General features: G+C 35.2%; 1 protein-coding gene across 3 annotated transcripts; it reads right to left on the bottom strand.

The window, feature by feature from the left end:
- Nucleotides 1-3803: 3803 nt before the first annotated feature.
- Nucleotides 3804-10570, bottom strand: LOC123871601. 3 transcript variants are annotated; one of them, XM_045915492.1, is made up of 4 exons: nt 10471-10570; nt 6264-6387; nt 5067-5321; nt 4049-4113 (listed from the first exon to the last, which is right to left on the bottom strand). In XM_045915492.1, the coding sequence occupies exons 1-3, from the start codon at nt 10507-10509 to the stop codon at nt 5068-5070; spliced, it is 417 nt and encodes a 138-aa protein (XP_045771448.1). In that variant the 5' UTR covers nt 10510-10570; the 3' UTR covers nt 4049-4113; nt 5067. The 3 variants fall into 3 exon arrangements, with proteins under 3 accessions (XP_045771446.1, XP_045771449.1, XP_045771448.1); XM_045915490.1 differs by lacking the exon at nt 5067-5321 and having other exon boundaries at nt 3804-4113; XM_045915493.1 differs by lacking the exons at nt 5067-5321; nt 10471-10570 and adding an exon at nt 10191-10294 and having other exon boundaries at nt 3804-4113.
- Nucleotides 10571-14022: the final 3452 nt, after the last annotated feature.

Genomic DNA, 14022 nt, shown 5'->3' with positions numbered 1-14022 from the left:
GAACATTATAAAAAATAATAATCAACAGCATAAATATTAATTTATTTATTTAGTTATATCGTCGGGATGTTGAGCAACATAAATAATACAAGTAATAATCCTATTTCGTTCAATGCTTTTACTAAAGGTTTAATTTAAATACTTTTCCGCTTGAGCACGTTTTACTAACGCAAAAAATTAAGTAGGTATCTAGGTAAGTAGGTAGTTAGACTATTTAGATACTAACAGCTGTAGGCCTTGGCCTTTAGTTTGGCATCTTGTGATTTCCTTGGGAACTTATTTACCTTCATGTTAATTAGGATAGATACTTATCTACTAAGTAAACAATAGGGTTTGCCAGTTCCCTCGGAAAATGTTTAGACATTCTTTCAATCTTTTATCGTAGTTATTTATATTTCACTAGATGATGCCCGCGACATCGTCCGTGTGGAAATACTTAGTTAAAAAGTAGCGTATCTATACTTACCTAATAATAACATGGCCGTCCCCGGCAGATGGGCCGTGAAAAGCTAGCAGACAGACACATTTTCGCATTTATAATAAGTACTTAAGTAAGTACCTACCTATTATATTATGAAAGTATGGATTCTACATTTTAGACAAAACGTATCTACCTACTTCATACGTTTACATTATGGCTTCAACTGTATGAAAAACTTTTAAAATCACACTAATATTATAAAGGAGAAAGTTTGTATGTGTGTGTGTGTGTGTGTGTGTATGTTTGTTACTCCTTCACGCAAAAACTACTGGACGGATTGGGCTGAAATTTAGAATGGCAATATATTATACCCTGGATTAGCACATAGGCTACTTTTTATCCCGGAAAATCAAAGAGTTCCCACGGGAATTTAAAAAACCTACATCCACGCGAACGAAGTCGCGGGTATAAGCTAGTAAGTAGATAACTAAGGTAACTAACGAAGACTGTGATACTTAAATATCTACAAGTTCTTAAATTCTTATTAGAGCAACGTTTACTTCAATGGTTAGAAGCTTAGAATCAAAAGGCTTTCAATTAGGTGATAGAGTGTTATTGCGATTTAAAAAAAACTTATGATTTTCAAATCAGTACAACTTAGTGACGTGCCTATGAACAAACGTATGACATCACAAATGATTTCACTCCTAAGTTATTATGTATTTACTTCCCTACTAGTTGAATCATAGTTATTAATAAATAGTTTAGTAAATACTACGCAGGTACTTGATATTTGATGATTTCGACCACCCAAAAAATTAAAATTACAACATTTGTGTTGGAGACTCGAGAGACAAAATATTATGAGTAGGACCTACTTATAAACCCATTAGGAAAGAGAAGTTTACTATAAAATACAAAAATATATTTAGTCCTATTGGAATGTATTATTTATTTATTTGTACCAGAAAGTTGTAACAATAAAAATAAAGAAAAAAGTGGACAGGGAAGTTATCTCTACCTATAAGAGATCTCTACCAGTGACCCTTGGCAGTGCGAGAGGTTGTAAAGGGAGTAGAATAGGTACAGCAAAGATAGACAGTAATTGTGAAAAAAAGCTTAGTAGATATTATGTTATAATATATGATATACTAGTATTTATATATTAAAACAGGCTTACAAAAACATACGTATACTTTAATACATAAATATATACTTATAGTAAAAAATATTAATAATATTAATGAGTCATAACAGACTAGTTCGTAAAAATGAATGACTCGTTTTTTCTTATAAACCCTCTAAAGAACTTAATACCTAATAGCACAGTTTTACGATGTACCTACCTACTTACCTACAATATCATTCCAAGAATTTTACTTATTAAAAAATAAATAAACTAGGTCATCGCAAATTTTAAATGATATGAAGGAAAAAATATATTTATTGCTTGTTATATTTTAATATCTACCAACAATGTACGTAAGTATCAATTTAGACCAGGGGCGGTGGTGAAATATTATATAATTTACAAAAACAGCATTGTAATGGAATGGTGAATATTTTGTTTCAGCTTTGGGTGCGCCGCCGCGCCAAATAAATATTGGTTAGGAGCGGGCTCAATGGAAAAAGCTTGACGATTTTCTAAAAAAAAACCGGCCAAGTGCGAGTCAGACTCGCGCACCTAGGGTTCCGTACTCGCGTATTTTTTCCGAAATTTCCACGATAAATCAAAAACTATTATGCTTAAAAATAAGAAAAAATCTGTTTTAGAATGTACAAATGTGAATGTACATGTGTGTGTAAAGCCCTTTCTAAAGGCATTTTTACAAACATTTTTAAAGGTAACCATAAAATCTGACTTTGATTAAAATTTGTAGATTTAACAACGCCTATAATCATGAATTTTCAATTCGCGGACACCCAACAATACAGTTTTGAGCGTAAATTAACTCATTCGTCTTACGCAATCCTCTAATCATAATGTCCTTCGCACGTTGGACTCACACGAATGAAATAAGATGTTACTAGATTCATTAACACGGTAAACTATTTTTAGTGTGCCTGCAAACACGTCAGAGTGCCTTATTTACACTTCATAATTATTCTCTAATTACCGTACATTCAATTTTCAAACTCTAACGAAGAAAAATTCAGTTTCGTTATTTAAGTAAGACTAAGCATACCTAGAGAATGCCTATGTATTTGGATGGGTGCCTATCCAAAACCCTGTATTTAGACGGCTACATATCAAAATTTGATGTGAAGTGTACCTAACTCACTCTAAACACAGGGTTGGATATTATGTAGCCATCCAAATAGGTACTATCATGTAAAGGATTATTTAAATGATAAGAAAGCTTGGGAATCAGTTGCTTAACATCTTCTATAGTTTTAATAAGTTGGTATTTTTTGAAGTGGTAATAATAAAAACATACACACATACATACATACATGGACTGCTAAAATCATAACCGTTCTTTTTGGCTTTGGCGCAGTCGGGTAAAAAAATACCCGGCCGAGTTTGTTGTGGGCTCTTCTAAGACCTGGGCGCGTTTGGAACTCTCATAGCTTTAGTTTTAAGTTTACGTAGTTAATTTTAATATTATGTCATCGTACAAATCTAACAATTCTGACTTCAGTTGAGTTTTGATTTGAGTTTACGTAGGTAGGTCCTTAAATAACGAAATTAAATTTTTCTTCGTTTGAGTTGGAAAATTGAAATCGTGAAATCCCTATTTTACATCTATAACAATTTACTATAACTCGCATTTGATTTGAATTGTTGGGAACAAGCAAAAATATAGTGTTAAAGTTTTTAGAAAAGTTTTCTTTTGAAAACTTCCAAAAAGTTGTTTGCAAAATTAAACCAAGCTTGTACGAACTTTTCATAAGCTCCATCTATTAAAACATGTGCATACTACATCGTAAGATTCTTATGTTGCCGCTGCTTAAGTTTTGAAACCATTTAGTTCAACGCTTGTTCGGTAGATGTCTTTAATAGCGAGATTATAAGTAGAATGTAAGTTCAAACGTAATTTTAACAAGTGTAAATTAAAAATTTTCAACACCCCCGACAAATCATTTTCAAATAAATAATTATGTAGGTATATCTAGGCAACGTCCATCTTGACAACTTGACATTTGTCAATTGACACTTGAATATTATGAACCTTAGCGGTACCGCTTCATAAAGCACGTAGTGAATACATTAAAACGAACACAAAAAATAATATTTTTATTTAGCAATAAATAGGCGTAAGTACTTATATTTTTAATAATTCAATACAATAAGCAACAATACAATACAATGATTCACACGAGCGTTAAAAAGCGTTGACGTGAGAACAGATACTTGGGAATGCATTTGTTCTATTTGAACGCTTCTTTAACGGGCGTTCAAAAAGCTCTCGTGCGAATGAGGCCTTAGGGACTGCATCGTTTAGACTTAGAACGGACACTTTCTTCATCTTTGTGGACGGAACACAGGGCTAACAAGGCGTCGATAGTGAAAAGTGCAGCGGCGACTAGCGCACAGATAGCGGCCGCGTGTGCGTTGTTGCGTCGAGGGCAGTCTGGGACGTCTCTCCAAGAGTGGAGTGTGAGGCCGCCACAGGCAGCGAACAGCACTCCACCAGTGGCTGACCACCAGGCGTCGACGTAAGCGTCCGCCGCCGCCGACACCGCTTCAGCTTTGGGAAAAATTTACTTTTTTACCCGACTGCGGCAAAGCCAAAAGTCATTTTTATGAATGACGTGTCAATTGATTCGTTGTAAAGGTCCGGGTGACATACATCATTCACATTAGCTGTAACATGAAAATGCAACTCCTCAATATATCGAAGTAGGTTGCCTGCACAACTGAGTTGGAAGAAAGGTGATGCAAATTATTATGTAGGTTAGGTAATTAAGCAATACAATTAAGACAATAGGATGTAAGATTTCTTCATTTTAATTTAATATTAAATTCATATCCCTATCATTTTCTACATGGTATCGTACCAGAATGCTAAAATGCTTGGCGATACGGTACGGCTTTGCCGGCAAGGTGGTAACTAACTATGGCCTACACTTTCCACCAAACCAGATCAGAGACTGCTCTTATCAGGAATTGAACCCGGGGCTTTCCACTTATATTAGACCAAAACACTTACTTCTGCGCCAAGGCGATCGTCAAAAGTTCGGCTTTTATGCTTTTGAAGACAATATCATCTCATATTAGTATCAAATGTTTCATGACGTTGTAAATGAAATTCGTAAAGAGGCGGGGCCATGCCTTCATCGCATTGCCATATGAAATATTATTTCTATTTAGGTGCTGGCTGTTTGGGATTTGGGTTTTTCATTTAGGTATCGAGCATGTGATGGTATTAGACCTAGTCAATTTCCTACTAAACCAGACATTAACCCAATTACCTGTTTAGAAATTATTCGTAATATGCTATGATACGTTCATACTCAACGATGCAATCCAATCCACGCAACAAAATTATTCTATTACTTTTATAAAGCTGCATTTATACTCATAAAAAGCTTTTAGCTTGCATTGCCACTTTAAAAATGATAAAAATGGACCTAGACCCTTGTCGACAAATGACAAAAATAGTATTTGCATTGTAGTCTACAATTAAAAAAAAGAAATCACCTTAAACACTAGCTTCATCGTCAAACTGTTCACTGTCCAAATACGCCAAGCTCAGATCGAACAGCATCACCAACGCGTTGAGAACAGCCAGCGATCCGGTTACAAGAGCAATAGTGTGGTTGCCTGTTCTGGGATAAATGCTGGACTTTGTTCTCGCGCTAAGGATCAGTCCACCGCTTATCGAGAACAAGACAACACCGACCATCCCAAAGAACATGTCTTGGACGAGATCCAGTGGTGCGATAATTATTTCCCCTATAAAAATGGTAGACACAATTTAGGATCCTACCTGATTTTTTAACCCCCGACCCAAAACGAGGGGTGTTATAAGTTTGACGTGTATGCATCTGTGTATCTGTCTGTGGCATCGTAGCTCCTAAACTATTTAACCGATTTTAATTTAGTTTGTTTTTGTTTGAAAGGTGGCTTGATCGAGAGTGTTCTTAGCTATAATCCAAGAAAATCGGTTCAGCCGTTTGAAAGTTATCAGCTCTTTTCTAGTTACTGTAACCTTCACTTATCGGGCGTGTTATAAATTTTTAATTTACACTTGTTAAATATCAATAACGTTTTATTGTGTTCACTAATTTATGAGTATAAATGCGGCTTTTGACTCTTTATACTAGATTGCATCAGATTTCAGAACCAAAATTCACTCCTGAGGCTAGATCCATTTTAAGGATCATTTTGGTGTATCTATCTAATCTCAATCGCAAAAGCCAGTCGGGTACCATTAGCTAACTAAGTAGGACCACTTTTAAACGAAAAGGTAAGTAACTAATTTAGATTTCTGTGGTTGGGGCGCATCTTATGTCAAAATCTACCATCATGAAAGACGATATAGGCTTCCAAGACGTAGTTTTTAAATCTATAGATGAATCAAGTAGTTTGGAGGCAAGGATAAGGTACCTAATTTAGAGTTCTGTGGTTTAGGCTTAGGACGCTTATTGCGTCAATGTCTATCATCATAACAGACTCAGGCTTTCAGACCTAGTTATTACGATAATCCAAACTTTATATGGGCCAAGTATACTGTCTAATACCTATGCAGGAAGCACTGAATTTTGTTTAATGAAGAAGTGATTATTATTAGAATTAATGCGTTTGACGTGTTAGTGAAATAACAGCACTGATCATGTAATTATTGTGGTTCATATCACGTCAGGAGTTTGCATCTATATTCTCAGTCATGCTCACCAACTATCTCTCCAGAGAGTACAACGACGTAACCGACGTAGGTTCCGGAACAGAGCATCAGAGTAGAGATATCTGTCAAGTCATAGCTGTAGTTGTGTAGAGTGAGGCAGGCTATTGCTAACATCTGAAACAAACTTTTAGAATGAGAAAGGTTTGGGTTACACTTGGCAGACTTCACACACCTTTGAGAACTTTATGGAGAACTCTCAGGCATGCAGATTTCCTCACGACGTTTAGCTTCTGATATTAATTGCTTAAAACATACAAAACTGAGAAAAAGATAGCGGTGCGTGCGCGGGATCGAACCCTCGACTTATCTAATAGGAGGACAATGTCCAGTCACTAGGCTATCACGGATCATTCAAGGAGGAGACCTGTGCTCAGTAGTGGGCTGGTGATGGGCTAATCATGATGATGATTCATAAAACAAAGTTATAAGCATAGACATTAGGTAGATACGAGATGAAGCTTGTGGATTTTTTTTAAATCCCTTGGGGACTCTTTCCTTTTCCGGGATAAAAATACCTATTCTATATCCATCTCCAAGATACAAGCTATCTCTGTAATAAATAGACGATGCCCGCAACTATACAATATTATGTCCACGTTTAGGGTTTTTCAAAATCCCGTGGCAACTCGTTGATTTTACGGGACCAAAAGTAGACTATGCGTTTTCTTTTTTTCTTCTACTTTAAAATAGTAATTGTTGAACTTTTAAGTTTTTAGAAGAATCCGCTGATGTAGCGGGCAGATGCTAATAAACATACAGATACCTACTAGTTAAACATTTACATGTGATGACTTTATTGAGCCAATCAATACATTACATACTAAATAGATGGTATAGTCTATTCAAAACGACCGCAACGATGCACTGACATGGCTACTGATCGTTTAATTAATTTAGAACTGGTACCAGCGATATAAATGTTCCACTAGATAGGGCGCTTCATAGTAATAACATGATCCAACAAACATCGGTGTCTGCACTCCATTCAATCGAATTCGCCGGTTGTAAAAATTAAACTTGCGCGATAGCTCTGTATTATTATTCACGTAGGTAGCTTTAGTACGGGCCTATCATGGTCACTACTGAGCAGGGAGATCTCCTTTCATCTTCGTGAGTTTATGAGGGTTTAGACCAAACTCCGCCACGTTGGTCCAGTGCGGATTGGCAGCTTAAGTACCTATAGTTTGCTCTAACTGATCTATGTAGTATGTTTGAAGAAATGGACAGTCTAAAGTGGATTTCGTTGGAACATGTTGTTACTAGACGCGCCGCATCTAGTGCATCATTCATATCGCTGACCGGTACTACTATGTGCAATTGATAAATTATGATGATAGAAAAGCGGTTGTGAAAGCCGCGCTGATTAGATGATATCAGAGGGCGTTTGAAATAACATCACAGGGCGGTTAATTTAAAATAATAGCTGGAGTAATAAAACAAGACCTTTTAATTGTACTATTAGTTTAATGCTTATTTTTGATCATGGTTGAACTTCTTAGGGTTGTGATATACTGGACTGAATTTATAAAGTTAATTTACATACAATGAGTACACGATTAAGAAATATTACACCCGGAAAGAGACTGAACAAAGTAGTGTACCCGGTATCCCGTTGACCTAGAATCATGAAATTTGGCAGGTAGGTAGGTCTTATAGCACAAGTACCTAAAGGAATAAATCCGAAACCCGTGAAATTGTGATTACATCACAATAAAAAAATAAAAGTATTTCAAAAGTAAGATAACTAAGTATATACCAAGTGGGATAGGTACAAAATAAAATGCTTTACCTGTACATTCTAACACAGATTTTTATTTATTTTTATGCATAATAGTTTTTGATTTATCGTGCAAAATGTCGAAAAAATACCGAGTACGGAACCCTCGGTGCGCGTGTCCAACTCGCACTTGGCCGGTTTTTTTAAGAGGGAAAGTACTCTTTGTGTCAGAGATTTTCAGAAAGTACCTACCTTTTAACAGAAAAAAAATAAAACGATGGGCTTCCACCTTTGACTCACAGCAAGATTACTATAGATTCAACTTATAATAACAATTGTGTTGGTCGCAATGTAATAATCAAGTGTCGTAACAGGGGCAGGAGTCGTGACGGATCTCTAACAATATACTGTACCTATGGACTAAGAGCCAGCAAGTATCACACCTTCGTTATTTATAAAAGCTGAAAGTTTCTGAGTATTGTCCCTAACACAGGAACGATCAGCTACTATGAAGCTTGAATCATGGTGACTATGGGAGATAACAGGTTACAAATACCTATGTTAACCATCTTACGTCAAAGTAAAGTCTAATTTTCAAGGGCCTCTGGCAGGGGGTTGCCACGACACTAAGTGCGTGGCATTGGCAATGCGTGACGTGATTTCTAATACAATTCCGAAGAAAAAAAAAATTCATACCTTGACGGCATTTTTTACACCTTTGTTACTTGTTATCTCCCAAAGCCACCATGATCTAAACTTCATAGTCGCTGATCGTTCCTCCCTGTGTTGGGGACAATATACAGAGAAACTGTTAGCCACTTTCAGCTTTATAAAATAACAAAGGTCTGGCACTCGCTGGCTCTCTCTACTACATTTGAACAAGATGGAACATCTACCTTACCTTACTCAGTTCTATTTCCGCGAGTGAACAAATTTAGCTCAAGTAAGTACCAACCTAAATAAATAATTTGCGTGGTATCATCAATAATATTAAGTAATTGGTACACTTGTCAACGTCACTTATTTAACCATATATCACGTTATTTATGGAGGAGACTTTTGTGAAAGTATGCCGAACGACAAATTGAAAATAGATGATAGATTATTTGCAAATTATAATCGCGTTATGTCATATAAATTATTAACGTTATGGAGAAGAGGTTTTTGCGCTTAAGAGGGCTCTCTCCGTCACTCGCTTCACACAAACGTAGTTCCAATTTCATTTTAATATTAAGCAACCAAAGTCCATAAAATTTTGCAGACATATTCTAGAAACTAATATCTATGTCTGTAGTTTTCCAGATTTCTGTTAAAATATTCGGTTTCAAAGTTACGCGGTCTTAAAAATTTACATACAAGTCTTTGAGCCCCTGTAATTTTAAAACTACATATTTTTAGAAAAATCTAAAACACCACAGACACAGGTATTAGTTTCTAGAATATGTCTGCAAAATTTCATGGACTTTGGTTGCTTAATATTCAAATGAAATTGGAACTACGATTGTATGAAGCGAGTGACGGAGAGAGCCCAGCTGTTAAATAAATTAGTACATTTAAGTAGTTCAGCAATAATATGTTTTTGTGAATACTGAAATATTTCCGCAATCATGCTAATAGAATGATGAAAAAGAGTAGGGTAAATATGCAAAATTGACGAAGTATAATGTAATGAAAACAGAGAGCGATGATACGAGTATAGCCTACGATCCATTCGGGTTATTTGCTTTGACAGTGAAGGAAAACACCTTGAGAAAACCTGCATGCCTGAGAGTTCTCCGTAATGTTCTCAAAGGTGGTGAAGTGCCAAATCACACGAGGCCAGCGTGGCGGACTATAGCCTAAACACATCTCGTGGAAGAACCTAATGGACACAGAATGGAGGATGTTTTTAGTCCATAAGTCACTAAACATCAGGCATGCCTAGAGCCTACTGGGTTCTCCTCCGCCAAAGAGAAAAAAATCTTGCTAAATTTCTTTGATGACATACCTAAGTACGATTTATTGGAGTTTCTCTAAAATCCCAAGCCCAAACCGTATCACACTTATAATTACAATTTTATTGTATTTTATTGTATTGAAAATACTAATTACAAAGGCGAAAGTTTCAAGTATGAGTGTGTGTGTATATTTGTTAGTTTTTCGCGTAAAAACTACAGGGCGGATTTGGCTGAAATTTGGAATGGAGATATGCAAATCATACCTTGGACTAACACATAGGTTTTCTTTTATCCCTTGGCTCGACTTTTTGTCCCGTAAAAATTCATGGTATCCGCGAGATTTTTTTAAACATACATCCTCGCGGAGAAAGTCGCGGGCATCAAGTAGTATAATAATGTTCGAAAGCGCAATAGGTAGACTGTCCCTGGTGGCCAGGTAGACATAAAGAAGTGAAGTGTGGAAACAGCATATACTGGCAATCTAGTGCTTCATCAAAATTTCAAATTCAAAACTGTTTGTTTGGAACAAGCTTTTTATCTCACCAATTCCATTAATTTGATGACGCATGTAGGGATTAACATTTTAGAAAGATTTACTTTAGAAATACAAAATTTATTTTTCTATTAACTTTATACCAAGCTTTATACATGACATCCAAAATTCAAAACATAAACAATGTCATATGTCATCTTCAAGGAGCATACTACTCATGTCATAAAAAGCATAAACAACATAAAATGTGAATAAAACTTTTTAAAGCTTTTTGAAAAAGTTTTTATTAATGCTTCGCACAGGTGGTTTACCTCATGTTTACCTATTCATATTATGAATGTATATTGTGTAACCTCGTAAAATGTAATGTTCTGAATGATAATGAAACCAGCAAAAATGCCCTAATTTTTTTACCTAGATATTAAATAATATTCTTTATTAGCTTCATATTGAATATTTTTTTTACTGTAAATAATTATACCAATTATTAAAGGAACATAAAGTATTAATTAATTAATGTGATTAACTATCATTTAATAAGCTTTCTCGGCTCTATCGCTGCAATCATGGACCATAAAAGTTTTTACATTGAAAAAGCTACAAACATAAACTAAGTGGCTCTGTAGGCTAAAACTATTAGGGTTTTCTAAAAGTTTAATTACCTAATTAAAAACTTATCACGTACTGCATCAAGACAACTATGGCGCCGCCGCCGGCGAGAAACCTAAATCTAGATAGAATGTTGCTGGTCACCCACTGATATGCACCCTACGCTGGAAGAGGTGTGCCAGTCGGGCGAGTATATTAAAAGAAATTAGAAATCAAAACATGTAAATACATCTGTGTTACACCAGCGAACTAGGAACACCTGTAAGGCTAGATGTAAGTGTTGTTGAAATAATAAATAAATAAAAATGAAGCTCGCCCGACTTCATACATACGTACACGCGTAGAAAAACATTTTTTTTTTACTTGTTAGTGTTTGTGGTTATTGAAGTCGGTTTTTATTTCTTTTTGAAGTTTATTTATTTCACAACTTTTAGTGGCCCACTGTAATAAAATATGTTATACCTGGTTAAAAACCTATTGTTTATTAAGCCGTTACAATGATCGCGAGCAATTCACTCTAATCCGTTGAGGAGATAGAGATCTCCGAAAATAGTTATCAGATCTTCACCAAACTAAAATGGCGGTCCCATTTTAGTTTGGTGAAGATCTCGGAAGTATTAGCTACCAACCAAAAAAAAAATTACTTATCAAAATCGGTTCATATTTGGACCTCCTCCTTTTTTGAAGTAGATTAAAAATGGCAGTTATTTTTTGTGCCGATTCGAAATGCTCCAACCAGCGAACTGGGAATCAAAATTGATACTTTGTGTCAAATGTTGTCAATGACAAAATGACAATGTTTTCTGTCAACATTACTAACATGTAGCATGTAGTCTCCAGGTTTAGTTCCCAATACGCTGACATGGTTAACTTATAGTGGTAGTTACCACTACTAACATATTGTATCATGGAATCTTCAATACGCTGACATGACGCGCACTGCTGCTATCAGTGCAAACATAGCGAGAATCAAGTTGCTTTAAAAACAGGTCGGCAATCGGAGGTCCAGCGTACATGTATCAGTATGTACAGAGGTCAGTTTGGTCACTAGTTATGGGTTTTTATACCACCTTCTAAGTACTTACAGGCCTTTTAAAATAATAATAATTGAAGTTAATTTTGTACCGAATTCCCTTACCTACTAGAAAAATTGTTTTTTTGATGATGCAGTCAGGGAGTTCTTGTTTACGTCACTAGCGCGGTTCCGGTGTGTAGATTTTTTTAACCGACTACCAAAAAAGGAGAAGGTTCTCAATTCGTCGGGATCTTTTTTTTTTTAAATGTATATTCCCCGATTACTCAAAGACCCCTGGACCTTTTTTTTGTTTGAAAGGGTATACTGTGCAGGTGGTCCCATATACATATATTTGGTGAAGATCTGATGAATATCTTCGGAGATGGAGAACAGAACTCCTCAATGGATAAGAGCAAATTGCTCGCGATCAGTGTAATAGCTTAGTAAACAGTAGGGTTTTAACTGGGCATAGCATATTATAAGTACAGTGGGGCCACTAAAAATTGTGAAATAATTCATACCTAGGTACATTATACGTGTAGCTAAGCAAAAATTATTTTCTACTTTTTAGTGTTTTTGTTTTTTGAAGTCGGTTTTTTATAGAACCACTCTCGAGTTGACATAAGCACGTTGTACTTTCAGTGATTTAGTATTTTTCGAACTCGCAATGTATAACCACCTTTTATTATTTTTTAACCCCCGACCCAAAAAGAGGGGTGTTATAAGTTTGACGTGTGTATCTGTGTATCTGTGTATATGTGTATCTGTGTATCTGTGTATCTGTGTATCTGTGTATCTGTGTATCTGTCTGTGGCATCGTAGCGCCTAAACGAATGAACCGATTTTAATTTACTTTTTTTTGTTTGAAAGGTGGCTTGATCGAGAGTGTTCTTAGCTATAATTTAAAAAAATTGGTTCAGCCGTTTAAGAGTTATCGGCTCTTTTCTAGTTTTCTTGTAGAAAAGAAGGTTAGATAATCGTTAGGTTCATAATATTATGTCAATAGACAAATGTCCAGCTGTCAAGATGGACGTTGCCTAAATACATAATTATTTATTTGAAAATGATGTTTTGGAAAACTTAAATACTTTGGATCGTCGGGGGTGTTATAAATTTTTAATTTACACTTGTCTTCTTTTTCGTCGTTTCGTTTGATAAAAAGAAATCTAGAACTATCTTAAAAATATTTACAAACTGCCTACCTAAAAGATGCCTACCTACTTATTTTTACGAGTATCTCATTTTAGCACTTGTATAACTTTTGAATAGATCCATGCTTTTGACGTATGTTAATTTTAACTGGGTAAAGCTTTTGTTCGAGTTATTAAAGTTTCAACTAGTTTCGTATTTTATGTAGTTAATGAGTTTCACGGAGCAGTAAAAGAAGATTAAAAGCTAAATGGCCATAAACAGCGCGTCTGAAGATTTATTAACGTGAAGGTTAGGATCTATTAGATCTATAAAGTTTATATGAAATGAGAATTGCCAAGAAGTGAATGGGCTACTAAGCATTTTGATAATACTTCTACTAACTAAAACTTCGACGCTACTGACGTTGTCATTAAAATCTAACTTTTAATTTAACTACGAAAATGTATACAGATTTAATATTATTATACTGCAAAGTATTATTTTACATTTAATAACCCTTTAGGAGCTCTTTAAAAATGTAATGAAATCGAGTGACAGACCTTGGTTTATAAATTCCATTTTAAAATAATTTGACCTGCCGCTTTAGCACCGTCTGCGCTTTTGAAAGTCGTTCAATGATATTTTCTTATTGGTCTACTTTATAATATGTTTAAATGTAGGTGTATCTGAGGGTTGCTGACCATAATTAAAAGTATTTTTTTTTAAACAGAGGATATTCCTTCTTTAAATCAATAATAATCATTATTGATCTCTAATGAGTGATAACTTCCACGGAACACGTCAGTATCTCTTAAATGCTTCTACTCTTAAAATAGATGATAGGTTC

Source organism: Maniola jurtina, chromosome 14 (assembly GCF_905333055.1).
Source record: "Maniola jurtina chromosome 14, ilManJurt1.1, whole genome shotgun sequence".
In the NCBI taxonomy this organism is placed as follows: Eukaryota; Metazoa; Arthropoda; class Insecta; order Lepidoptera; family Nymphalidae; genus Maniola; species Maniola jurtina.
Note: the sequence above shows the minus strand (reverse complement) of the source record. Positions and strands in the feature narration are given on the sequence as shown.

Bases quoted from the DNA above. Each gene is read 5' to 3' on its own strand.
- LOC123871601 (XM_045915490.1), bottom strand. From the start codon at position 10,509: ATGTTAATCCCTACATGCGTCATCAAATTAATGGAATTG. The intron at 6,388-10,470 runs GTGAGATAAAAA...AGTTTGTTTCAG, and splicing joins TCATCAAATTAATGGAATTG to ATGTTAGCAATAGCCTGCCT. The intron at 4,114-6,263 runs GTGAGCATGACT...TTTTTCCCAAAG, and splicing joins ACTCTCTGGAGAGATAGTTG to CTGAAGCGGTGTCGGCGGCG.